Source organism: Phialemonium atrogriseum (assembly GCF_030411735.1).
Source record: "Phialemonium atrogriseum strain 8032-3 unplaced genomic scaffold QBC33scaffold_41, whole genome shotgun sequence".
Classification (NCBI taxonomy): domain Eukaryota; kingdom Fungi; phylum Ascomycota; class Sordariomycetes; order Cephalothecales; family Cephalothecaceae; genus Phialemonium; species Phialemonium atrogriseum.
The window spans coordinates 42,785-65,173 of NW_026848178.1; the positions used below are offsets into that span (position 1 = coordinate 42,785).

The 22,389-nt window shown below is 51.4% G+C and overlaps 8 protein-coding genes across 8 annotated transcripts; 3 read left to right on the top strand and 5 right to left on the bottom strand.

Annotated features, from left to right (window-relative positions):
- Positions 1 to 663: 663 nt before the first annotated feature.
- Positions 664 to 1,743, bottom strand: QBC33DRAFT_282571 (uncharacterized protein). Its single transcript, XM_060423263.1, has 2 exons — positions 1,395 to 1,743; positions 664 to 1,335 (listed from the first exon to the last, which is right to left on the bottom strand). The coding sequence occupies exons 1-2, from the start codon at positions 1,473 to 1,475 to the stop codon at positions 877 to 879; spliced, it is 540 nt and encodes a 179-aa protein (XP_060278648.1). The 5' UTR covers positions 1,476 to 1,743; the 3' UTR covers positions 664 to 876.
- A 161-nt stretch (positions 1,744 to 1,904) lies between these two features.
- On the top strand, positions 1,905 to 4,058 carry QBC33DRAFT_551887 (kinase-like domain-containing protein). The gene is made up of 3 exons (XM_060429241.1): positions 1,905 to 3,099; positions 3,173 to 3,603; positions 3,653 to 4,058. Exons 1-3 carry the CDS (start codon positions 1,928 to 1,930, stop codon positions 3,826 to 3,828), a joined length of 1,779 nt encoding a protein of 592 aa, XP_060278649.1. The 5' UTR covers positions 1,905 to 1,927; the 3' UTR covers positions 3,829 to 4,058.
- Positions 3,874 to 6,170, bottom strand: QBC33DRAFT_282599 (heterokaryon incompatibility protein-domain-containing protein). Its single transcript, XM_060423264.1, has 3 exons — positions 5,660 to 6,170; positions 3,966 to 5,597; positions 3,874 to 3,908 (listed from the first exon to the last, which is right to left on the bottom strand). Exons 1-2 carry the CDS (start codon positions 6,048 to 6,050, stop codon positions 3,976 to 3,978), a joined length of 2,013 nt encoding a protein of 670 aa, XP_060278650.1. The 5' UTR covers positions 6,051 to 6,170; the 3' UTR covers positions 3,874 to 3,908; positions 3,966 to 3,975.
- Positions 6,171 to 6,492: 322 nt separating this feature from the next.
- On the bottom strand, positions 6,493 to 9,413 carry QBC33DRAFT_614311 (glycoside hydrolase superfamily; the record flags this gene model as incomplete). The annotated part of the gene is made up of 2 exons (XM_060432586.1): positions 6,493 to 8,614; positions 9,399 to 9,413. 2 exons carry the CDS (start codon positions 9,411 to 9,413, stop codon positions 6,701 to 6,703), a joined length of 1,929 nt encoding a protein of 642 aa, XP_060278651.1. The 3' UTR covers positions 6,493 to 6,700.
- Positions 9,414 to 9,637: 224 nt separating this feature from the next.
- Positions 9,638 to 10,480, bottom strand: QBC33DRAFT_519522 (uncharacterized protein; the record flags this gene model as incomplete). The annotated part of the gene is made up of 4 exons (XM_060426294.1): positions 9,638 to 9,717; positions 9,842 to 9,867; positions 10,077 to 10,295; positions 10,416 to 10,480. The coding sequence occupies 4 exons, from the start codon at positions 10,478 to 10,480 to the stop codon at positions 9,638 to 9,640; spliced, it is 390 nt and encodes a 129-aa protein (XP_060278652.1).
- Positions 10,481 to 11,360: 880 nt separating this feature from the next.
- QBC33DRAFT_551896 (MFS general substrate transporter) lies at positions 11,361 to 13,279 on the bottom strand. Its single transcript, XM_060429242.1, has 3 exons — positions 12,779 to 13,279; positions 12,524 to 12,713; positions 11,361 to 12,452 (listed from the first exon to the last, which is right to left on the bottom strand). The coding sequence occupies exons 1-3, from the start codon at positions 13,104 to 13,106 to the stop codon at positions 11,456 to 11,458; spliced, it is 1,515 nt and encodes a 504-aa protein (XP_060278653.1). The 5' UTR covers positions 13,107 to 13,279; the 3' UTR covers positions 11,361 to 11,455.
- A 2,072-nt stretch (positions 13,280 to 15,351) lies between these two features.
- Positions 15,352 to 16,047, top strand: QBC33DRAFT_623662 (uncharacterized protein). The gene is made up of 2 exons (XM_060432911.1): positions 15,352 to 15,564; positions 15,631 to 16,047. The coding sequence occupies exons 1-2, from the start codon at positions 15,398 to 15,400 to the stop codon at positions 15,986 to 15,988; spliced, it is 525 nt and encodes a 174-aa protein (XP_060278654.1). The 5' UTR covers positions 15,352 to 15,397; the 3' UTR covers positions 15,989 to 16,047.
- A 3,316-nt stretch (positions 16,048 to 19,363) lies between these two features.
- Positions 19,364 to 21,094, top strand: QBC33DRAFT_581723 (uncharacterized protein; the record flags this gene model as incomplete). The annotated part of the gene is made up of 2 exons (XM_060431282.1): positions 19,364 to 19,404; positions 19,825 to 21,094. The coding sequence occupies 2 exons, from the start codon at positions 19,364 to 19,366 to the stop codon at positions 21,092 to 21,094; spliced, it is 1,311 nt and encodes a 436-aa protein (XP_060278655.1).
- Between the last annotated feature and the right edge of the window lie 1,295 nt (positions 21,095 to 22,389).

Consider the following 22,389-nt stretch of genomic DNA (forward strand, 5'->3'; position numbering starts at 1 on the left):
CCGTTTGAGTGGTCGTGTCGCCTGGGTTGTGGATTCCGTCCCCTGCAGGTGATGTTTGCGATGGCGAGATGAGACGTAATGCGACGGAAGGAAAGTAATGGGGTTGCCGATTCGCCGGCAGGTTTGTCCCAGATTCCGGGATACAGTGTTGTCACCGGGTTCTGCCTCCGCCAGTAAAGCCTGTTACCCGGTAAGTGGCGATAAAATATTATCTAACGTAAGCCTGGTGTTGCAGCCCACAGTGATGGAGCAAAGGCTATCGAGGTTGAAGATATTCCAGAAAACTACTTACGTCATTGAATGCCACGATGATAAAAGCCCAAAGGATTTCCACGCAGATATAGCTTATTGCAGTCGACACAATCTAGCTTCTCAACTCATCCCCTGTTTAACTTGTAAAGTCGGCACGCCTGGCTACATTTTCAAGATTCCGTATTTGTTTCAACGCTAACAGGAATATGGCATGCAGCACGACTTCCAGCTTCGGTTGTTCGAGCGGATCAGCCAACTGCTAGCAGTGTCTTCCTTGGTGGACCATGTGAATCCAAGCATGGACGTGAGAGAAGTAAGTTTCCAAGACAGGTTACAGCTTTGGGTGCTGGCAAGGTTGGTGATCCGACATTCTCATACGGTTCCACCTTTTAACTCTTCCGCACTCCACCGCCATTAACCTGAAAGCCCAAAGACTCCTTGACGGCGACACCCCAAGAAGCAGGATACCCTCCCCCTTCGTCATCGGCCAAATGCCGCGTACCTAGAGTCGGGGTTAGGGTTATCTGCACATGCAATTCGCAATTGCTACGTGGATAAATGCGATACCCACATACACGCGGGGAAGAACCCGTCCTTGACTGTATAGGAAGTATCTCCTCCGCATTATGAACTAGTTTGTAAAGAGGGAGCAGATAAACCTCGCAAATCCTCCCTAACCCTAATGTCTTCTACCTTCCTCTTCTTTGCTTTAGCGTTGCGCTTATCAAAGCCTGGTGATCGCGGCATAGCAACGCGTTTCATTGTCCTAATGATGCTGAACTTCTGGAGTATACGCTGCGTCTCAGGACTATCGTCGTCCTCGCTGTCGGTGTCGATTGGCTTATCCCGTTCAGCAAAGTATGGTTCCCGAAAGCCTGGAGGTGTATGTCCGATCGGGAATGTGTCAGCGACAGGGCCAAATAGGTTCCGTCGCAATTTCTGGTGCCATAGAATGCCATTGAGCTTTTCTTCGAGTATGGCAACGAATTCGTCATCGAAGCCGACCATGTCGTATGAGGCGACGGGGGTCTTTGGAGCGGTAACTAGAAAGGACCCGGCAGTCGAGACGGGGTCTGGGAGAGGCTGCGGAAAGACGAAACGTAAGCGCAAGTCGACGAAAAACCACAGCTAGGGGTCCTTACTCCATGTTCCTTTTCGTACGCTTCGGCTATTAGTTGCAGCCAGCTTTTGTGTCTTGTGGTGGGTGGGAGGATCCCGTCCATTGATGGAGGAGATTTGGTCGAGTCGATTGGACACGCGGTTGGTTTCCTCTCACGATGACTTTGGGTGGTGGTTGAACTGCGACAGGAGGCCGCGCATCTGGCTCACCATCGGCGTTAGCTTTGGCTTGATGTGTTTGTCGGGGGGTCGCGATGCTCCTAGTCGAGATTGGAAGAGAAGAAACAGTTTGAGGGGATGGCGTGGTATTGTTTGATAGACGCGCGCTGTCAACGCCGCGATGCGTGCGGAGGGAGATGACGCGTTTTTTGTTTTGAGTAGTGGTGGACTCCAAGAAAACCCGCCGCCGGATTATGATTTCCCCGCTCCACGTGATGCTATGGAATGCTTTGCCAGCCCAAAGGTGGCGCAGAAGTGGCTGAGCCCGTACAATTAATTGTCAACCATGAAAGCGGGGTAATATTTCGTCTCTACTTCGTTCAGTCTTGCAACAATCATGGCCGACAGCCCAGGAAGCCAGTGCACGAACGAGGATCCCACTGGACCGGACTCAGCCGCATCTCAGGCTACACTGGTTATCACCCCTGCCAATGCCGCCGCTAAATTTGCGTTCTCCGAAGTCTCAGACTGGATCTTGGAACAACCAGGGGTTGAGGAAGAGGGAGGTCAGGGCGAGACACCGACAACAAAAGCACGGGCTCATGCAGCGCAGTTCATGTGGTGCGAGCCAGAGAAGCGGATAGACGCCGATGTTACTAGGTTTCTGCGTCGCAATGCTTTCGGGCAGCTGTCATCCTCGTCGCCCAGCTCTTCAATTAGCGCTCCTCCGCCTGCCCATGACGGAGTCACGACGGCACCAGAGTCTCAAGTTCTGGCCGGCAGCGTCAAATCTATCTGGACTGGATGCTACTTCCTTGACCTCGTCCGCAACCTGCGTGGGTGGGCAGCTGGTCGAGTCCGGCTCCAAGAGCCTAACAACGACTTCGTCATGGCGATGGAAGACTCTCCCCTCTATGGTATGAGACAACGACATGCAATTGTGAAGGTCCATAAGGAAAGCGGTCGCATATATATCCAAAAAGCTTCGTCCCGGTCAGAGGTCGAGATTGACGGCGTGCCGTTGACACTCGGTGGGATCCATCTTCTTAACAACTATTCCACCCGAGTCCGTTTTGGTGAGCTGGCGTATCAGATGGAATACACTCGTTTTGCGCAGACTCCGGCTCACAGCATCAAACTCCGGAGATACATCAACGAAGTATATGGTACAGATCTAAGTATTTCGCGCTTAGCCCTGACTCCAACTCCGTCTCCAGCCAACTCTATCAAGGTTGGCATCTGGGATCTAACCAACGCTGGAACCATCGGCACGGGCGGTGTGGGCCGCGTGAGTATCGGAGTGAATTCTACCGGCAAGGTAGTTGCACTCAAGCGCGTCTCGATATTTGGGAGAGATGCCGAGATTGTACAGCGGCGGACCAGAACGATGGAGTCTCTCACGCGACTCGCAACCTCGGCAGGGGAGGAGCGTATTATGCGCCTCGTTGAAATCATCACTGACGATCATACACGGCGCAATCTCACAACTGATGTGTGGTTCGCCCTCGAACCAGCCGTAGAGGGAACCCTAGCTATTGTAGAGCTTGAAGCAAACACTCTCCAACACAGGTGAGCCACGATCCACAGCCACCTCCACACTCACCTCCCCAGCTCGTCCGCTCTAATCTTATTCATGCCCCAGACTCTCCAAAGTCCAGCATATCACCACCCAAATCCTAGGAGCCCTTGACTTTCTGCATTCCGAAAACTGGATACATGGCGACATCAAATCCGCCAACATCGGCGTGCGAAATTGGAACCACTCCAGCCCATCCATAGTCCTACTCGACATCGACGATGCCATCCACGCACCGACGCGGTTCGTGTCTCCCAACCCGGGCCACGGCGGCACCGTGGGCTGGCTGTCGCCCGAGAGGGAGATGACGGGCTTTACTGCGACCACCGATGTGTGGGCAGTCGGCGTGCTGACGTTCCTACTCTTGTTCGGAGAGCATCCCTGGCAGCAAAGGGTAAATCCCTGGCGTCGGGATGTGCAGGACGAGTCGCAACGGCCGCGGTTTCTCGAGGTGTATGAGCGTGCTGTTGAAAGAGTGAAGGCCTTGGATTATGGAGGTAGGTGATCGGTTATCCCGAGAGCGTGAACAGACTGACCCGTCTGAAGCACTCCGCGTCGCAACCCTACAAATGGTGCGGCACCCGTACGCGCAAGACACGAATCAACGCCAAGAGCGTCCGATGGCTAGAGAGATCCTACTTCTACTTGATGTCGAGGGCGATTCTAGCGATTTACAGGACCAAGATGAACCATCGGCGAAGAGAAACCGTCGAGAATCTTAGACGGAGGTGCGGTCCACTTGCAAGGCACCCTACGTCTAAGTAATGTCCCAGCCTGTTCCGTGGTCTAATTACCTCGTAGCCTACCACGTGAGCGAGATCCTCCAGGAAGGTGAAGATGCGAGTAGGGCATGACTTACCAAATTATATCTAAACTATAGTGATTCTAGAGTCCGATATACCAGTATCTGTGCTGTCGAACTCAGTGACGAGCCATCCAGGGCATTCGTAATAACCCAGTCTCTCAAAATTACCATCCGTAAGGCGACGTAAGATAAGGCCCTTGGACTTCGAAACCTCATTTGCAGCCGAAAGTATCTCCATGCAAAACAGATGTCCCGGATCCCATTGGATATCTGTATCCCAGTAAACATGCATGGTTGGCGATGTCTCATCGTCCGCAGCGTCGTATTCGGTGTTGATGTACGGATAATCTCTCCAAAATAAGGGCCGTAGTTGTGCATCGACGGTCAGAGCACCTGATGCCACGCTGCCGTAGGACCAATTTTGATCGTGTCGTTCCAAGATGCAGTTGATGATTTCCACGCTGGACTCCACAAGGTGCAGGGCAGGGTACAGTATCGAGCCGGGTAAAGACGACCAAGCCCAAGACGGCTTCAGTCTTGTAACTTTTGTCCCGTTCGAAGGGTTTGGCTTAAACCAAAGTAACTGTCGTGCTAAATCTTTCTCCCATAAGCCCGCGCAGTAGCGTCCCATTTTTCCTTTTGTGATTCGATCATAGTTCTGTGCCATGGCACCGATGGCAGGGAGGGAATCGCTTTGTTCCGACAATGATCGGGTGGTGTATTTCTCGACAAACCTCCTCCATTCATCACAGAAATCTTCCATTGCTCGCCGACTGCTGAGAATCTCTGGCAGAGTTAGGACACCTTCGTGATAACTGCCATCGAATACTTCCGAATCAAGATCTTCTGATGTCTTTGAAATGTCGTTACCACCGTCAATCTCCATAGATGTTGGACAAGTCCACCTCACTTGCCTCGAGCCAAACCGGAGAAGTGAAACCGCTTGGACATGTTCCTGCAATGTCCATCCCCTTCTGTCAATAGGTTCTACAACCTCGTCGTCATTGATCGGCCCCTCAGAGAGGATGAAGAATCCTTCCTGCGATCCCTCCATAGTCGGATAGTAAGGGAGTCTGTACACGGTCCTCAATAGATCCGAGATCTTCCGGCGGCGGAGAAACCCTTGGCGACATGATTCAGCCACTGCTGCAGAGAGGACCACCATAGCACCAGCATAGATTGCCGCCATTTTCGGAAGTTCTCGTTTCTTGTCTTCTTCGTCGTCTTGGATGATACATAAAGCATCGATCCATATGTAGGGCAATCCTATAGCTCGTGCTACATAAATAGCCTCTTGGATCGTATTCGGGAGATTGGCGAGGGTGATTCCATGACGAAATTCATCGAGATTCCCTTTCAGTGTTCGGACGTTGTCGTTCTTGTCACCCCAACAGTAGCTGAGTGCGGCGTATGTGTGCTGATCAGAAATATCGGTATCTTGGTTGATGGATGGTAGGATGTCACGAAGAACCACATTTCCACCTCCAATAGGACCAACTTCAACTAGTCGTGCGGGTATTGAGTGAGATGCCTCTATGAGAGACAGTCGTTTCTTTCTCGCTTCGACGCATTGAGGGTGCTTCGTCCAACAGTGTTGCGCCCAGCTTCGAATCCTTTCGAATGTTTCTTGGGACCCAGGATCCGAATTAAGAGGCCGAGGTGGCTTAAATCCCACCGTTTTGTTTCCTATCAGGTATGTAAGTGCGAGTTGTCCAACAGTTAGGCTTTCCCAGGATATTGTAACACACCTTGCAGTTCCAGCACGCATAACTTATCAGCGTTATCCTCGTATGGCACAATCGCTTGCTCGTCCATCTCCCACTCACAGGCAAAGAAAATAAAGTCTGTGCCGTCAACCAGAGCAGTGCTGAACTTCAACGAAAGAGACTCAAGTAATTGAGCTGGTAGCGAGGACGTGAATTGTTGCAAATTCTGTAGCGATGCAAATCGCTCCTTAAAAAGGGAACAACCATCTCGGCTCGCCTGCTCCGCTTCTTCATAGGTGAATCTGCTTTCAGATTCACCGCTCATTCTCCTCCCGATTGAACAGTGTGAACCAGATCCAATGATGATGATCTGAGCGCAATGGGAGCAGGAATGAGGAACCAGCCCACCAAAATGTTCATTGGGGAGCTCCATAATGCGATAGGCAATTGAATGGTGGAAGGGGTTTAATGATACTGAAATGTAGTGACAGATAAGAGAACATGTCTAGGAGAAAGAAAATCTTGGGGAGGATGTCCAACCATTGTGTCCTCAATAGTCGGTTGCTGCCTAATCGTTGCAGCCTAATCGTTGTAGCCTAATTATGGCTGGCCTTCGTTGCTCCCGAGTTTGTTCGATGCTTCTTTGTCACGTGGGATATCGCTGCAGCTCTGCATATTGAACGCAATTTAGAAAGAGCATGTACAGTACAAAGCTCATCCACAGCTGCAGAGCGTGGTACGTCCGCGCGGCCTTGCCCAGGACACTTGCATGACCGCGATCAATGCCAATAAAGTCACTCGAGGTGCCCAACATGATATTTCGAACTTGCATCGGAGAATGGAGAATCTGTGTTAGGCACTTCGATGTTTCGGCCCTCTGAAGTGAGTCTAGCCACCAGCTGTTTCGCTCCTTCTCACAAAGCATTACCGATACCAAACCAAAACGCCAGTAGTGCACAAGAGCATTTACTACAGGCTATATGCTATTAAATCGTGGGTACTTCAGACTTCTAATTTTGGCTAGAAGAGCTGGCTTTAAGGCTTAAATGAGACATTCCCCCCCCCCCCCCAAAACAAGCGCTATCACACGACCGCACTCTGGTTATAGTACAAATCGCACGCATGCGGGTGCTGCAAGCAGTACTTCGGCACCAACGGCGCAGCCTGAACGCCCACCGCGACCAGATACTCCCTAAAGTTAAGGATCCGCTGCGTCATCAGCGTGGTCCGCTTGTTCCCCTGGGCATCCCTATTCCCCGACCAAGCTAGCTCCGCCAACGCCGCGGCGCGCGGCCACATCTTGGACGACACGCACGTGTCGTCGACCTGCTCGGACCACAGCGGCGCGGTGACGCCGATGACGTGGCGGGCCTCGGCCTCGGTCAAGTTGGTGGTGAAGTCGTAGTCGTAGATGCGCTGCCATGTCTTGTAGGGGGCGCACCAGGATCCGCCGGTGCCGCCGAAGTTGAAGCTGGGCGTGTCCGGGTCCGGGTTGGCGTTCTCGTTGTAACGCGGGTCGTTGGTCACGTAGCCGCCGACGCCGCAGTCGAGGTAGAACCAGTCGGACGAGGAGACCACGACGTCGTAGCCCGACGAGGTCAGCTTCTTGATGTTGGCGAGCCCCAGGTTCCAGCTCTGCATCACGACGTCCTTGGGGACGTGGTGGGCGTGCGGGTCGTTGATGGCGACGTCCTCCCACATCATCAGGCGGCGGTTCTTGGGCTTCTGGAAGATGGGCAGGGCATGGTCCATCCAGTACTGGACGAGGTCGTCGTATGTCCGCGACGAGTTGGCCGCGAACCACTCCTGGGTGATGGTGCTGAGGTTGTAGCAGCCTGTCTGCAGCTCGTCGCCCCCGACGTGGAAGAAGTCGTCGGTGAAGAGGCCCGAGAGCTCCTGGTACACCTTCCCGACCACCTCGTAGGTCTTGTCGTTGAGGATCTCCAGCTGACCCGGGTTTGGCTGCACGGCTGTGTGGAGCGGCCAATTGTCGTTGGACCACCACGAGTTCTCGCAGGCGACAATGTCCGGGTCGACCTGCTTCCACCCAGCAGACGAGTGGCCGGGCATGTCAATCTCGGGGATGACGCGAACGCCGCGGGCGCGGGCGTACGCGATGATGTCCCGGACGTCGTCGTGCGAGTACGTCTCGCGCGCCGAGTATGCGTCCTTGGTCATCTCCGGGAAGACCTTCACCTTCAGCGGCCAGGATTGGTCGTCGTCGATGTGCCAGTGCAAGACATTGAGTTTCGCGAGGGCCATGCCATCGATCTGCTCGAAGATCTTCTTCAGGCTGATGAAGTTCCGCCCCGTGTCAATCATGACTCCGCGGTACGGGTAGATGGGCGCGTCCTTGATGGACACGGGCTGCTCGACCATGAGCCCGCCGCGACCATCGGAGATGATAATCTGCTGGAGCGTCGTAAAGGCATGGAGGGCGCCCCAGACGGTCTTGGCAGTGATGTCGATGGCCGGTGAGCTTGCCGTGATGTCTAGCGTGTAGGATTCATCAACGCCGTGCTGAAGATCCGCCTTGTAATCCTTGATGTCAAGTTTTACTTCAATGAGGAGCGGGGAACCGTGGCGTTTCGATTTATTAGTCGACACCTGAGTTGCATTACTGGTAGGACTAGCTGCGGGTGTAGCTGCGGGTGTAGCTGCGGGTGGCTCAGTGGGAAACGGATCGAACGTGGGGATTGGCGCTTCCGTGGCCTGTGGTACCCATTTCAAAGAGGCAATGGTGTTAAACGCCCTGTTCCAGGCGTCGTTGACCAGCTGGTGGTACGGAGCCTGGACGACCAGATACCCAGCGACCTGCTTCGGGCCCGAGGTGCCCCATTTGATGGATACGGGGGCTGGGAGCGGATTGACTTGGACGGCGTCAACGACGCCAGCCAATGCGCACGTGATGGCTGTGACAACCTTGACGACGTTATTGACACGCATCTTCAAGGAATGTTGCCTTAGCTTCGAAGGGGTGGTGGAAAAGGGAGATCGCTGCCACCGATATTAATTTTCGACGTGTCCCGCCACCGAGTTTTAGCCGCACAAGGAGTTTGCCGGTTATTACTTGTGGGGTCAAATTTGGGATGAATGATTTCTCATCTAGGCAATGATGCGCTGAATGTAATCCGTCCCTCATGTAGTATACATACAAAGATATTCCCCGCGTTTTAATTAACGGCCGCCTGTGCCCCAAAAAGGTCTGGCACTAGACATGCAACCTTGCGCATACTAATTGGAGCCGCAACCACTACATTGATATCGCACTGGGCCAAAACCTTCACGATACTCGGGGCTGCGTCGCAGTCGCAACCTAGTCACCCTGTGCTGGATTGAATTGTTAGTAACGTAACGTGAACGTGACCTTCGGGTTACATTATTCTGACCTTCCTAACTTTTTGGAACGTTGCAATACCACCTACCAGTTACGGGCTTGGGTGACATTTCTTACTGGTTGGTGGATTGGGAAAAGCATGGTCATCCCCGCTTTTCAGCAGATCCTCATCTCCTCGATAAATCCCTAACCCCTCCTATCATTTCGTCAGCTGACCAGGTCACTATCGCATTTGAATATCCTCCCACATCCTTTCGCCATCTATCATCTTCTCGTGGCTCAGTAACTTTGGCGCGTCTACCGGAATTCATGATATGAGTTTGGCGTTTGGCTTGGAAAGCAAAACAATGAAAAAGGCAGCATGAGGGTGACATGACAAGCGCTGACGAACATAAAGGGTTTCAACATCGACGTAGAAGACAGCCCTGTAAGTGTTGGCCTCACCGGCGTCAAGCGCATCCTGTCTTTTAGAGGCTGGTCGTTCTTGACCGACTACGACACATTCCCCATCTTCCGCCAGGGCGTAACGTCGGTACAGCGACACCTTTGCCAGCAACGTAGCCGCCTTCATTGTCAACAACGGGCTCGACGGCGTCGACTTCGACTAAGAATACCCTCAACGCCCTCGCTATCCCTAGCATCCCACCTGGAGCCTAGACGACGGTCCAAACTACCTAGCCACGCTAGCCTTCTTGCAGCTTGTGAGAGCCTCCGTCCCAGCCGGCAAGTCTCTCGCCATCGCCGCTCCGCTTCGTCTTGATATCTCAGGGGGATTTTCCCCATCGCATCCATAGCGAACGTGGTCGATTGCATCGTCTACATAACCCATGATCTGCATGGACAGTGGGATTCAAGTAAGTTCTGTTTGTCTCTTTTCCGTCACTTACTTCTGTTCTCCAGATGGCTCAGACACCTGCTTATTCTCTTTCAGCTAGCAACCAGCAATGGATGTCTAGGAGGGAATTGTCCGCGATCCCACGTCAACAAGACGGAGACAGCGGCCGCACCGGCTATGACGATCCACGCCGTCGTGCAAGCCAGCAAAGTCATCGTTGGCATGACACTTGACCGCGCTTGTTTGAGATGACGACACCTAATGGCTATGGTCAAGACTGCACCTACATTGGCAAGAAGCCACTCCCGGTAGATGTATAAGCATAGCCAACTACATCTCCAACTTTGAGATCCGCGGCCTCATCGCCATCACTGGCAATGATTGTGAATCCTGGTATGTTTCCTCCTGCTGCTGCTCGCGGTGTTTTCGTCGCCGAGAGCAAGTGCAGTAACCCCCTCTGGTGACTACTTGGGCCAAACGTGAGGCGGCGCTGCCTAGATAAACATCTATGGGCTCGCACAGCTGTTGCAGCTGCAATTGCTACATTCGGTCAGCATGGCAGACGATTTTACACTCTACGAGAGTTATCTCTCTCCTGATTCGGCCCCTGCTTTGATACAGCGTACAACACAAGCAGCCCAAGAGTCATACACAGGAGTCTAAAAAGTGTCACTGACCGCAACGAACCCATCTTGTGGGCTTGGGAAGTGTAAGTGTCGCATGGAGACACATTGCCTCCCAAGTGCCTTTGAGGCCTGTCGCTAAATATGGACATCTCCGGCGCAGTCCACCGCCCAACAATCAGCCGTCGCTCCTGTCTCGTACAATAACTGGACATTATTATGCGGGAATCTGTCGTCGCCTCTTCCCACCAGAGGAGGGATACGAATAGGGAATCGCCCACGGCAGAACCGCCGAGACTCAGAATGCACGCACAAGCCGGTGGGATTACGCGAACACGACACGCCTTATATGGTCTAATGGGTACAAAGGGGACAAGCTTCTTTCAACGCATTATTTCGTTCTCTCGCTCCAAATTGGCCCACTAGCTGACTCAAGACATGATTGGAGACGAAGAGCCTTGGGGAACTGCAAGTGTCTTGAGAAAGGTCCAACCAGACAGCCCCCTTCAGTCAACCAAGGAGGTACCTGTGTTTGTGGTTGCTAGTGGGAAGCACTGCTCAGACGCGGACATGAGACAGCAGGTCAATCCAGTGGTGAAGGCGGTACATGAGAGAGAGGATTAAGTTCAAGGTCAAGAATATACTAAGACTAAGCCCCACGCCGAGATTAGCGAATGTCAAGGAGTAAGCGCGTTGGGAGGGGAAGTGAAGGCCACGGTGGAGTCGATGGGGGGGTCATACCTGGTGGTCTTGGCGCGGGAGGATACAAACCTGATCATGATATACGGGGAGGAGTTCTGGGGGTGATAAGGAGGGTGAATAACATGGTAGACCTGGTGAATGCATTCAGGCTTGCGTTGCCGGGACAATGTTGATGGAGTTTGGAAATAATTAGGTGCGCTTGACAAGCCCATAACACGAGGTCCTCACGTGATGAATAGCAGTGCCCTTGTTTAAAGAAGAAGGAAGAACTTGTTTTCAATTTCATGCTAGACCTGCTACTCATGGTCGTCATGGTTGTCAATGTATGATGATTGCGGCTCTCAAAGACACCACCTGAAATCTGGTGAATCAGGACCGTCTCTCAACTTCTCGGTCGAAATATCCGTCGCTTTCACCTTGACACCCTGTCTTGCATCCCTTCTCTTGTTATCCCACATCATGTACGCCCCAAACAGACAAGTCAACACAAACCCCATCCCACCAAATGCCGCCGTCGTCGCCAGCGCTGGGATGTACTTGGGCGCATCCTTATTCTGGAAGATGTTGCTACTCACGACACCCATCAAATTCGCAACCGGCACAGCGATGCTAGTCAAGACGACCCTCCGACCCTCGTGCGCGATGTTGTTGTTGTACAGAACATCGAGCAGCACGCTCGGCGCACTGGTTCCCCAGGTCATCATGAAAGACGCAAAGTATGCGGCGTGGAGCTGAGCCTGCACGTCAAGACATGCATACAGCACCATACCCGTGAAAGTGAAGGCAAAGCCGAGCGCCACGAACGGGAAGCGCAGTCTTGTGTAATCGCTTGCAAAGGCCAGGACCAACAACATGACAGCGCCCGACACGTTCGGCGCCACAGTGTACAGGTTCGTCTTCGTCGTGCCGTAGCCGAGCCTCTGGACGATCTGCGGTAGGAACAGCTGGACGGATTGTAGAGGCACACCAAGGCAGATTTCAATTGCCATGATGACCCAACTCGATGGGTGTCTGAATATCTTGAGGGATTCGCGGATGTTGAACTTTTCGTTGACGACCGAGGACGAGTCGATGGCCATGCGATGATATGCCAACTGCCTCTCGGCGGCGTTGAGGAAGCGGGCTTCGGATGCGGAGCGCGGGAGGTACCAGAACGCAAAGACTGAGAAGAGAATGGTGCAGGAGCCTTCGATGACGAAGAGGTAGCGCCAGGGTTCCAGCGACCCCCCCTTGATCTGGAATACACCGAAGGCGAGGAGGCCACCAAATGCGGAGGCGATGCTTTGCGCTGCATAGAATATGGCGAGTCGGCGGGCGAGTTCCCCCCTGCGATAGAACCTTTTTTTGTGATAAAATTAGTTAAAATCTCGTCTCATCTTCAGGGGGGAGACGTGGGTTAGGGGACATACATGGTCTGGTAGTAAATGACGAGCGGAAAGAAGGCCGACTCGCTCATGCCCAAGAACCAACGAATAGTCATGATCCCAGCGAAATTCCTTGTCGCCACTACCAGCAGGGTACAGCATCCAAAGACAAACATCATGCAGGGAAGGACTCGGCTTGGGCCGTACTTCTTGCCCAATATGCCGAGGATAGGGGCTGCAATTCGTTAAGCGAAGAACGCGAAATAAATAGTGATACCCCAGAGCCAGAGCACAGCTTACCAGTGAGAACATAGGGTACAAAAAACACACTCAAGATGATGTTATATTGATCCCCAACGAGACCCAATGACTTTTCCAGTCCAGCAGTCTTGGCATTCCCCAGGTTCGATTTGTCGAGGCTGTTGAAGAGGTACATGATGGCGAGGACAGGGAGCAGGCGCAAGTCGAATTTCCAAACCAGCGCTCGTTCGGCCTTGGGGTCGACCATGAATTGCTCGGCAACCACAAAGTCGTCGAGACTGGAAATCTTGCTGTCGAGAGTCGCCATCTTCTCAGTCGTGTCGAGGTTATCGGCCTTGGATGCCATCACTTCTGCCACCGGCTTCATGTTGTCGCTGACTATGACTAGAAGATAATTTGGACGAGAGTTGGGGAAAGTGTTTCATGAGAACCAAGACTCTGGTCATTTCAGGTTGGTGCCGGGCCGGCCGCGGCGGCATTATCATTTTTGTGTTCACAAGTCAAGCCTTAAGCTACCTTAAAAGGGCGCATACACTGTAGGTGTCGGGTGGCGAAGAGGTAACAAGATAAGAACCCTCCAATCTCGTGCTAAAGTAGATAAGATAAAGGGTGGCAAACGGGTGTATTGGATACTGGAAGGGTGTGATCCTCCATGCCCCACATTTTAGTAATGGCTCCCAATGGTCCTAGACCAACCAATTGCTTTATCGCTGAATATCCTGTACATATCTTCGTCGCTATGTCAGGCTAAGGGACCCTGACTAACGTCGGAGATATCGCGCTTATCTGCCAATCTTTGATAGCTAATGAAGCCCGAGTCTGATTAGCACACACTCACTCCAACCTAAATCCCCACTCCCCATTCATTGGTTGGACATTTTGATACAGCTAGTTTTAGTCATAGATTCTAGAACCCCGGTCTAACCTTCTAGTGCCCGAATTGCTAGAGGATAGATGCCTTTGATAAGAAACACGGTTACAAGGCAAATTCATCTCATTGATAAGTCCTTGCCGGCCGGGAATCCTCCGCATGATAAGGTCATGCGAGTGGCAATATTTCCTCCGCCTTATTCGTTTTGTTTGTGAAGATTTTGCCACTGCTGCCACGGTCCTTACGGTCCTAGTGCGGCGGAAATGGCATCCCAGACGTAGGTCGAACACCCACTTGATCTTGCTGAGTTCTCCGAATGCAGCCTCAAATCCCCGTCTCCGCCGTCTACGTCGTCCAGCCATGCATCGTGCTGCAAGAGCAAGCGAACGTGCACCTCTATCGGCCTGAGGTCCTCGTCATTAAATAAGCTTTTGGCTTCCGAACTTCCGAAGGAGTTTCACGGCAGGCGGCTCCAGCTTCCGCATCACATTGAGAATTGTTTTTACTGCCGCGAGTTGTTTTTCGACCATAGATATGCGGCCCTTCCAGTCAAAGGCCGACAAGCTCCTCGTCTCCAGCTCCGACTCCGGGGTCTTGCCAGAACCGGACCTCCTGGCCTCCTGGCGCACCTCTACTTGCACCTCCTCCCCGTCAACCAGGACGACGACCAAGCTCTGCGGCGCCGGGCGACGGGCCAGAACCCTACCTCGCCGCCGTAAGTCGCTGCTCCAACCCAACTCCGCCACTGCGCAGCTCCTGCACGACCGTCTATCTCGCGCCGCCCACCTGTCGGGCCACGGCCTGATCCTCAAGTGCTACCACCCGGGCGTCAGCCATCTCCACCCGATGGCTGTGCTGCGACTATCTTGGGACGGATCACAGTATTGACACCCACCTAAACCAGCTTGGGAGCCAAAATCGCCAAGACTGCTTCATCACCTTCATCAAAACCTCGGGGTCGTTCATGTGGGACATTGTTTCTCCAAAACGGTATTAGGTGCGTAGGAGGAGACATTGCTGGGGTTCGAGGAGGGCTAAGGGGTTCAAGTTGATCTTTAGCTTAAAGACTACTACCTCGTCGTCTTCCAGAACTTGCACTGCATTTAGAGGCAGCATTGTCTCAACAAGTCGACTCGCAGCCTCCGAACACTAGGTTGATGCTCCAAAGTTAATTCTGTGACGACAAACAGGCCTATTAAACAAGGCGGAAGAGGATTTCGACAGATGTGGGTAGTAATTACCGAACTAGTAGGTGTTATAATGCCACTCATAAGATTCGTTGTCTTCAAAACTCACGCGGCACCATGAGTGTGTCAATGAACCAGAATTGCTTGATGGGCCGGCCCAGAGTCTCAAACCCACTCCTCATTTGACTAGGGAAATACAGGGAAATGTGCGTTTCTGCAAGTACGACGAGCGTGGCTTCAAACTATTGGATTGAAAGATGTCAGGTGCGCAAAAGAGCAATTGACGTGGCTATTCAGCTGATTGCCTTTTTAAGGTCCTATTGGATATGCATGGGGTGGGTCATCTTCCCGCTTGAAAGTGCAGAATTGGGCGTTAATGGGCGTTGAAAAATGCAATGTCTTAACCTATAATGCATCACTTAGCCTTGAGCAGTGACTTGGCGTTTGTCATAGGTAGCTTCTAACAGTAAGACAAGGAATTGACGAAAAATATTAAAATCATGTTGACCCCTCTCCTCAAGTTTCCTATCTCTTAGCCACCTACGATTCCATAACATATTCGAAGATCTTCCAGGTTCCGTCCCTGGTATTAACGCAGTGATGGCTGAGCAACTTGTTCCAAGTACTCAGTTATTGTGCGATGCTCTCCAAATCTTGGGCAACTCGGATGTTGTTGAGCATGCCCAAAAGAAGAGAATCATACTCAGCAAGTTTCCCAAGAAAGATACGACTGAGACATGGGATAAAGGTCAGCGACATTGGACGAGGTACGATGGACCTTCTGTGCGATTTTCCAATTTCTGAAGCCGAAAGGATACTCATTAGACACTTAGTTTTGAACAGGAACATGTGACGGGTCTTAGCGGTCGGGCTACCGTTGCGGCTAAGGGGTTTTATCAGTATGGCAACGGAAAGAGACAGGTTGATATCAAGCCAGGCGATTATTGGGAGCTCCGCTGGGACTACGACCCTGGTAAAGGGTCTCATGTTAATGTGAAAGTGGGAAACAACAAGTTTGCTGTTCTCTACCCGGATGGATCCATCAGCAGGGATCCTAACACAGCACCAGGGGTATATTTTGACGTCCTTCGTGATCAAACATCATTCGTGGGATACAAGAAAGGGATGAATCAGGAGGACCTGGACTATTGCGCCGGGATGCTTGCTGAGTACTATCGCGTCAAGTTTTAACATTTGGACTTGTTGATGAGCTGGCTAAACAGCAACTTCAAATAGACTAGACATTAGAGAAATTGCCTTGAAATATCAAGATGTCATTCACTGATTAGATGAGATCTGTGTTATAGTCCTACGATAATAATTCCGAAAGGGTTGTCTATTTGGGCTTGGGCTGGAAATGATCTAAATCGTCTCCTGGGATTGCAACGGCCCGTCGATAAGTGTTAGATGTTGAATGCTAGGCATTAGATATACAGCCTTTCGAGGCTTAGCCCAACTAGGCAAAGCGAAGCACCACAGCTGTGCCACCGCAGGCTTCTAGGAGTTAATTAAATGTGCAGGCCGTTCGAGGCCTACAGCGATACCAGGATTAAGTTAAATCACCCCCCTTCTAGCCACCCCCACCTTCCAGCCACCCAAAAATTCCACACTGCCATTTCAACCATCACCAAACAAACTTCTATTCCTTGATCAAATTAAGCCTAATTAAGCCTACTTTTTGCAATTATCTTGATTAGTTGACAATAAAGCTATATACCAAAGATAACGTTAATTAGGCCTTGCAGGCTATTGCAAATAGTTAAAGTCTACGCAAGGCTTTTCTAAAATAAAGGGTTCTAAGGACTACTCTTTAGAACCGCCTCAATAGTACTATACCTTGGAAAGATGCATTTTCGAATTACCAAAGGCTCTCACTACTTTAGGAAAGCCACCTAGCTTAATAAGTCCTTACCTAGGCTGCCTTAAGACTTCTACCTTTCTACTTTTAGCTAAAAGAATTTGCAAAGCAAGTCTTGCAAGCCAAAAGAAACTCCTAGCTACTTGGAAAGCATTAGGTTAAGGCTTTTTTATGCAAAAATCTAGCTATCAAGACCTAAAAAAGCAAATCTATCAATTCCAAACATATTAATAAAGCTACAACTAATATAATTAGACATTAGTTTTAATATCTAAAGATTCTAGCTATCTAAGCTATTAAGCTATACAACTAGTATAATATAGACAAATCTAAGATTATAGAAAGCTAGAGATTTAATAGATTAGTCTTAAAAGGCTTTAAAAAAAAGCAATTTGAAAGAAAAAGCCTAGGTTATACGCTTAGATAACTTTTCTAAAGTATATCTTAGCAACTAGTATTGCCTTAGATTCTTTAGTTATATTCAAAGGAAAATCGCTTTAAGCCTAATAGTTTCTATTCAAACTAGCTTCTTATACTACATAGAAGTTCTCCTTTTTCAAAAATGGCTAGATTTCTAATAACGCTGCTATTAAATAGCTTTAAAAGGTCTTTATTTCAAAAACCTAGCCAACAAACCCTTCTAAATACCAGTTACTAGTCTTAGATAGCTATAGCAGTTACAAAACAACCAAGTTTATATAGCTTTGCTTTTAGCATAAGATTTACCTGCTTTTCTTACCTTTATATACCTTTTACATTATGCAACCACTAAATCTTTTAGTATTTAGACCTTTCAAAACAGCTTACTAGAAAGAGCTTGGCTTTCTTGCTTAGTAGGTAGATTCTATAGTAGTAGAAAAGCGGAATTTCCTAGCCTGCTACCAAAAAGCCTGCAAGACTGCTTTGACTAGTCAGAATATCAAGAGTAAGTAGAAAGCTATAAGGTTATAGCTAGTCTCTATAACCAAACCTCTACTTAGCCTACTTTTGCTAGAAAACTCTAACAAAAAAGCCTAAGATCTAGAAAATTCGACTTTTTAGCATGCAATTAGTAGTAAACCTATCCTTTAATAAAACTTAAATACAGCTGCAATAGTATAGTCAACTCCTAGAAAAGCTATAAAGCTTTAAGATTAACTATATCAATTTAGCCACCTAAAGCAACCTACTTTCACACAACAACTACTATTCTAGAAGATCCACAAGGCATTTGACAAAAAAGATATCTAGTTGGCTACTTCTTTACAAAAGGTTGAATCACTAAAGGCTTAGCTTGAAGCTGCATAGCCTAGGAAGAAGAAGAAGGTTAAATTAAGCCCAAATTCAAAGTTTGCCAACATTAAGGCAATCTAGAAGGCTTAATTAGAGGCTGGTCATATTAAGGATAGTCTAGATGAATTTAGCAAGCCTGAATTACCTAGTAAGTCAGGCAGTTGTATTGTAGTAAAATCAAGGAAGGTAGAAAGTCAGGTTGAATAAAGTAGTAGTGGTGGTATAAGTCGGATTTTTAGGTGGCCAGAAGGTGGGGGTGACCGGAAGGGGGGTGATTTAACTTAACCGAAGGGTTTACGTCTAGAGGACAGTGACTAGCAGCAAGACTCGGCGACATGACGACGCAAGCGAAGTAGAATTGAAGAAGGTAAAGGGAAAATCCAAACAGACAGAAAGCTATAACTTCCAATCTTCAATCCGCTAGAGGTTTTTTGGCCATGAGCTTTCAAAGTCCTTTCACACCAACCTTGAGAAAGAACGCATCCTCGTCGATATTCCTTCGGATCTCCCCAGTCTGCAACTCATCCACATCCCATTCGGACCATACAAAGCGGCCATGAAGGAACTTGGCTTCCGGTGACGCTGCCCACACCGCAAATTGGCCGGAGAGATCAGCTGGGGCACTGTCGTCAGCATCAGTCCGGTGATCGCACGGTGGAAAGACTCACGGTTATTCCAGTGGAAGTCATCTTGGGTATACCCAGCATCCCTCGCAGCTTGCGTTAAATTGGGCCCGGGGTTGAAAATCAGGATCTGCATCGTCTCTGGAGGCACGTCTTTGGCTATTTGTTGTAGGACGGCTACGCCGCCATTCTTGGTCAGGCCGTAGCCCGGCTGCTGAGATGCTGCATTCCAGTCGTGAATTGCATGCGTCGAGACATGGACAAGATACTGGGGACTTGGATTAGCTAACCTGTAAACGGTGCTCGAGGTCGAGACGTTGGTCGTCATTTTCAGAGCGGGATTATAGTCTCGCAGAGGCACGTACCTTGGGGCCCTTTGCACCTGCGCCTTGTTGCTTGTGGAATCTCTCGGCAAAGTCCAACTGTGCACGAACATTCATAGCGTAGTCTTCCCAAATTCCTTTGGTGCCTCGGTCCAGAATCGTCTGCTGCGTCGAAACAGTTGCTGCATTCAGGACGAGTACGTCAACAGCTATTCCTTCGTTGCCTAAGTCTTCCCAAAGGCGCTGGGCTTCGCTAGGATTGGCCATATTGCATGACCGTCCACTGACGTGCGTTTTAGCATCCTGCGTCACGAACTGGCTGAGGCTGGAGAGGGCGGTGTCTATGCGTTCTTGTCGGCGCCCTATGATGATGACCTTGGTGGCCGAGGCTTGGATAAATGCCTTTGCAATGGCAAGGCCGATGCCATCGGAGCCTCCGGTGATTAGGACCGTCTTGCCAGCCTGAGACAATTGTGGTCGGAGCGGAGATATGGACTCGTATGGCTCCTTGTGGGACTTTTTCGTGAATGTGTACGGTGAAGCCATGATTAACGGCTGTGCTGGACTGCTCCTAGGTGGGAATGAATGAGGTAATTAGATGTTCGTGGGACATCAATTGACTGAATACGTTCCCTTTATATACCGCTCGAGACACTTGCATCCTCGAGGCTAGACACGCTCTCGGCAGCATAGGCGGGACCCGCACCTACATCTCCCGCAATTCCGCCGATTCCCGCCCAATGATTGGATTTCAAACCGGAGCGGGGCATCTGTGGGTTTCCGCTGCGGGTTTTGGCGGAAAACTTTCCGCAACTTCCATTGGTCGAGCCTATTGCTAATCACTCACAATTCCCCTCTTTCCCCTTTCCTTGGCTCATCTCCAACGTCAATGACCGGAGGAAAGCAGGTCCACGCCCGCAACATGGCACCCGATAGAAGGCCCCCCACGAGCTGGCGACGGAAGGCATGTTCCGAATGTACAAGATCCAAGAGGCAATGCAACAAACAAACCCCAGCATGTCGGCGGTGCAGGGAACGAGGTACGGTGTGCGAATATCCATTCGTTAGGCGCATATGTGCACCGCTCGAGAGCACTCTACCAGATACTTTGTCTTCAGAAAGCGCTCTGTTAGGTTTCCAAGCATTTCCGGACCTCGACGTCGACGCCGACGTCACTGACTTCGGGTTGGAACTGAACCCGCTCCCGCCTCTGGATTGGCTCTGCACCGACCAGATGCAGCTGCCGACGAACACTGGAAATGCGCTCTCGGCCACCACGGCAGGCGATGCTGAATACGATTGGTTCCAATGTCCGGACTCCTGGACTGTCGAGCATGAGCAGCCCGGACGGCAACAAGACTTTCTCGACGATTCATTCTTAATGCGATTCGTCAGTGACGTCCAGCGATGGCTCCAGCAATGGGCATCAGACGGGCACAATCCATTCATCCACCACCAGCTCTACCGCCAGCGACTGCCACGGTCCATCCAGGACGCATACACGGCACTGACAGCCTATCTCGCCAAGAATCCCAAAAACGAGGACTTGACCTTCCGCATCATCGAGGACCGCGTTGCGCAGCTCCTGCAAGACCAGCCCCCGAACAGTCTTCCATCCTCACTCGACATCTTGGAGCATCTCGCGCGCGTCCAGGCCCTCCTGGTCTACCAGGTCATCCGACTATTCGACGGCAACATCCGCCTGCGAGCGCAAGCCGAGCAGCACAGCCCCGTGCTCTCCCGATGGGTGGGTCAGCTCTGGGAGCGTGCCGCTGGCGGCAACCGAGTCCAGGGCATGTCGACCACGCCGCCCGAAAACGACGCCGTGTTGCGCAGCTGGAGGACGTGGATAACATCGGAGAGCGTGCGCCGCACCTGGCTGACGGTGAAGATCCTCCTGTCGGTGTACGACACCCTGAAGCTGGGCTGGAGCGAGTGCCCCGGCGGCCTGTTCTTCACCGCGCGAGAGGGGATATGGAGCGCATCGACTGCGTATGCGTGGTCCAAGGCCTGTCGCGACGGTGGACCGCTCTTCTTGCAGAGCATGCGGTTGGATGGTCTCTTCGGCTACGCGAAACCGTCGGAGGTGGGCGAGTTCGGGCGCGCCGTCTTGTCGATATGCTTTGGGTCTGAGAAGGTGGACCGGTGGGTCAATGAAGGTGCCGAAACTAGCCCCGCTGGAGTTTTAGATGCGCTAGCGTTCCTCGGCGGTGGGGAATAGAGTGCTCCTTCACCTGCGCCGACGACGACTCGGAGATCTGCGGCGCTGGTTGACGCACCAACGTGTGGGTTCTCCCATTCCGTCTCCAGAGTCCATCGGCAACTTCGACTACGTTGGCTGCTACACCACCGACGACGGCAAACAGCGGTCGCTGACTGGCAGCGTTCTGTACGGTCCTGACCTCACCCTGGAGGTCTATGCCGCCTACTGCAGCTCGCATGCGTATTTCGTCGTCGAATTCGCGTCTCAGTGCTGCTGCGGGACTGAGCTCAAGACATCTGCCGAAGAGCGCCCACAAAGTGAATGGACGCTGCGGTGCGGTGGCAAACACGACTACGTCTGTGGCGATGCGGACCGGCTCCACGTCTTCTGCAACAATGATAAGCAGGGCGAGGGTTGCGACCTGCCCGCGGATATATCCCGCTTCGGTTACAAGTCGTGCTAGACAGACGAGGGGGACGCGCGATCGCTGACGAGGGCCGAGTACCGGAGCGAAGACATGACGGTGGAGAGTTGCGCAACCTTCTACGAGGACTTCAACTACTCCGGTGTCAAGCACTTGCGCGAGCGCTACTGCGGCAACGAGCTCGGCGGCGTGGCCACGCCCGAGGACGACTGCAGTGAGCTCTGTATGGGTGATGCGGAGGAGTGGTGTGGTGCCCCCAACCGGCTCAACGTCTACGTCGCCGACGCTGCCCCGACGTTGTCGGAGGCATCGTCAGCACCGGTGTCAAGTGTTCTCGTCCCGATATCCCCCGCTGTTATCACGTCGCCGACCACCGAGGATGACACGGCTGCGCCGAGCTTGGACCCAGCGCCTCCCTCCCCCCCCCCTAAACCCCCTCCACCACTCTCCAAATCCTCAACCTTCCCTTCTGCTCCTGTTACAACCTCGGCTCCAGCCACACTGCAGCCATCGGCACCTCCTTCGCCCTCCACTTCCACGCTCCCGATGCCGTAGTCAAGCCAAACAAGGACCTGGGCTCGCCGGCGATCAGGGAACATATTTTACGTACATGATATTACGTTTGCTAAATGGTAGCGTAAATAGCTTGTAAGGATTGTATCTAAACAAGAAGTTTTTTATTCTGTGTCAACTTCTGCAAATGTAATACAGTTACTTTGTATCCTTTAATTATTAGTTCTATTCTCTCCATAATGAGTATAATCGTGTCAAGGACGTGTAGTGCAACTGGTACACCAACAAACTTGACGACAAAGAAGAAGAGAAACTTATTCCCTAGCCCGAGGCGTGCGTTACCGATTCTCGAGCAGAACTGCTACACTTTCTTTTT

Coding starts and splice junctions, on each gene's coding strand:
- QBC33DRAFT_282571 (XM_060423263.1), bottom strand. CDS start 1,475: ATGGACGGGATCCTCCCACCCACCACAAGACACAAAAGCTGGCTGCAA. Junction 1,336..1,394: donor CGTACGAAAAGGAACATGGA/GTAAGGACCCCT, acceptor GTCTTTCCGCAG/CCTCTCCCAGACCCCGTCTC.
- QBC33DRAFT_551887 (XM_060429241.1), top strand. CDS start 1,928: ATGGCCGACAGCCCAGGAAGCCAGTGCACGAACGAGGATCCCACTGGA. Junction 3,100..3,172: donor GCAAACACTCTCCAACACAG/GTGAGCCACGAT, acceptor TTCATGCCCCAG/ACTCTCCAAAGTCCAGCATA. Junction 3,604..3,652: donor GAAGGCCTTGGATTATGGAG/GTAGGTGATCGG, acceptor ACCCGTCTGAAG/CACTCCGCGTCGCAACCCTA.
- QBC33DRAFT_282599 (XM_060423264.1), bottom strand. CDS start 6,050: ATGGAGCTCCCCAATGAACATTTTGGTGGGCTGGTTCCTCATTCCTGC. Junction 5,598..5,659: donor ATGCGTGCTGGAACTGCAAG/GTGTGTTACAAT, acceptor CATACCTGATAG/GAAACAAAACGGTGGGATTT.
- QBC33DRAFT_551896 (XM_060429242.1), bottom strand. CDS start 13,106: ATGAAGCCGGTGGCAGAAGTGATGGCATCCAAGGCCGATAACCTCGAC. Junction 12,714..12,778: donor TGTACCCTATGTTCTCACTG/GTAAGCTGTGCT, acceptor AACGAATTGCAG/CCCCTATCCTCGGCATATTG. Junction 12,453..12,523: donor GTCATTTACTACCAGACCAT/GTATGTCCCCTA, acceptor TCACAAAAAAAG/GTTCTATCGCAGGGGGGAAC.
- QBC33DRAFT_623662 (XM_060432911.1), top strand. CDS start 15,398: ATGGCTGAGCAACTTGTTCCAAGTACTCAGTTATTGTGCGATGCTCTC. Junction 15,565..15,630: donor GGTCAGCGACATTGGACGAG/GTACGATGGACC, acceptor TTAGACACTTAG/TTTTGAACAGGAACATGTGA.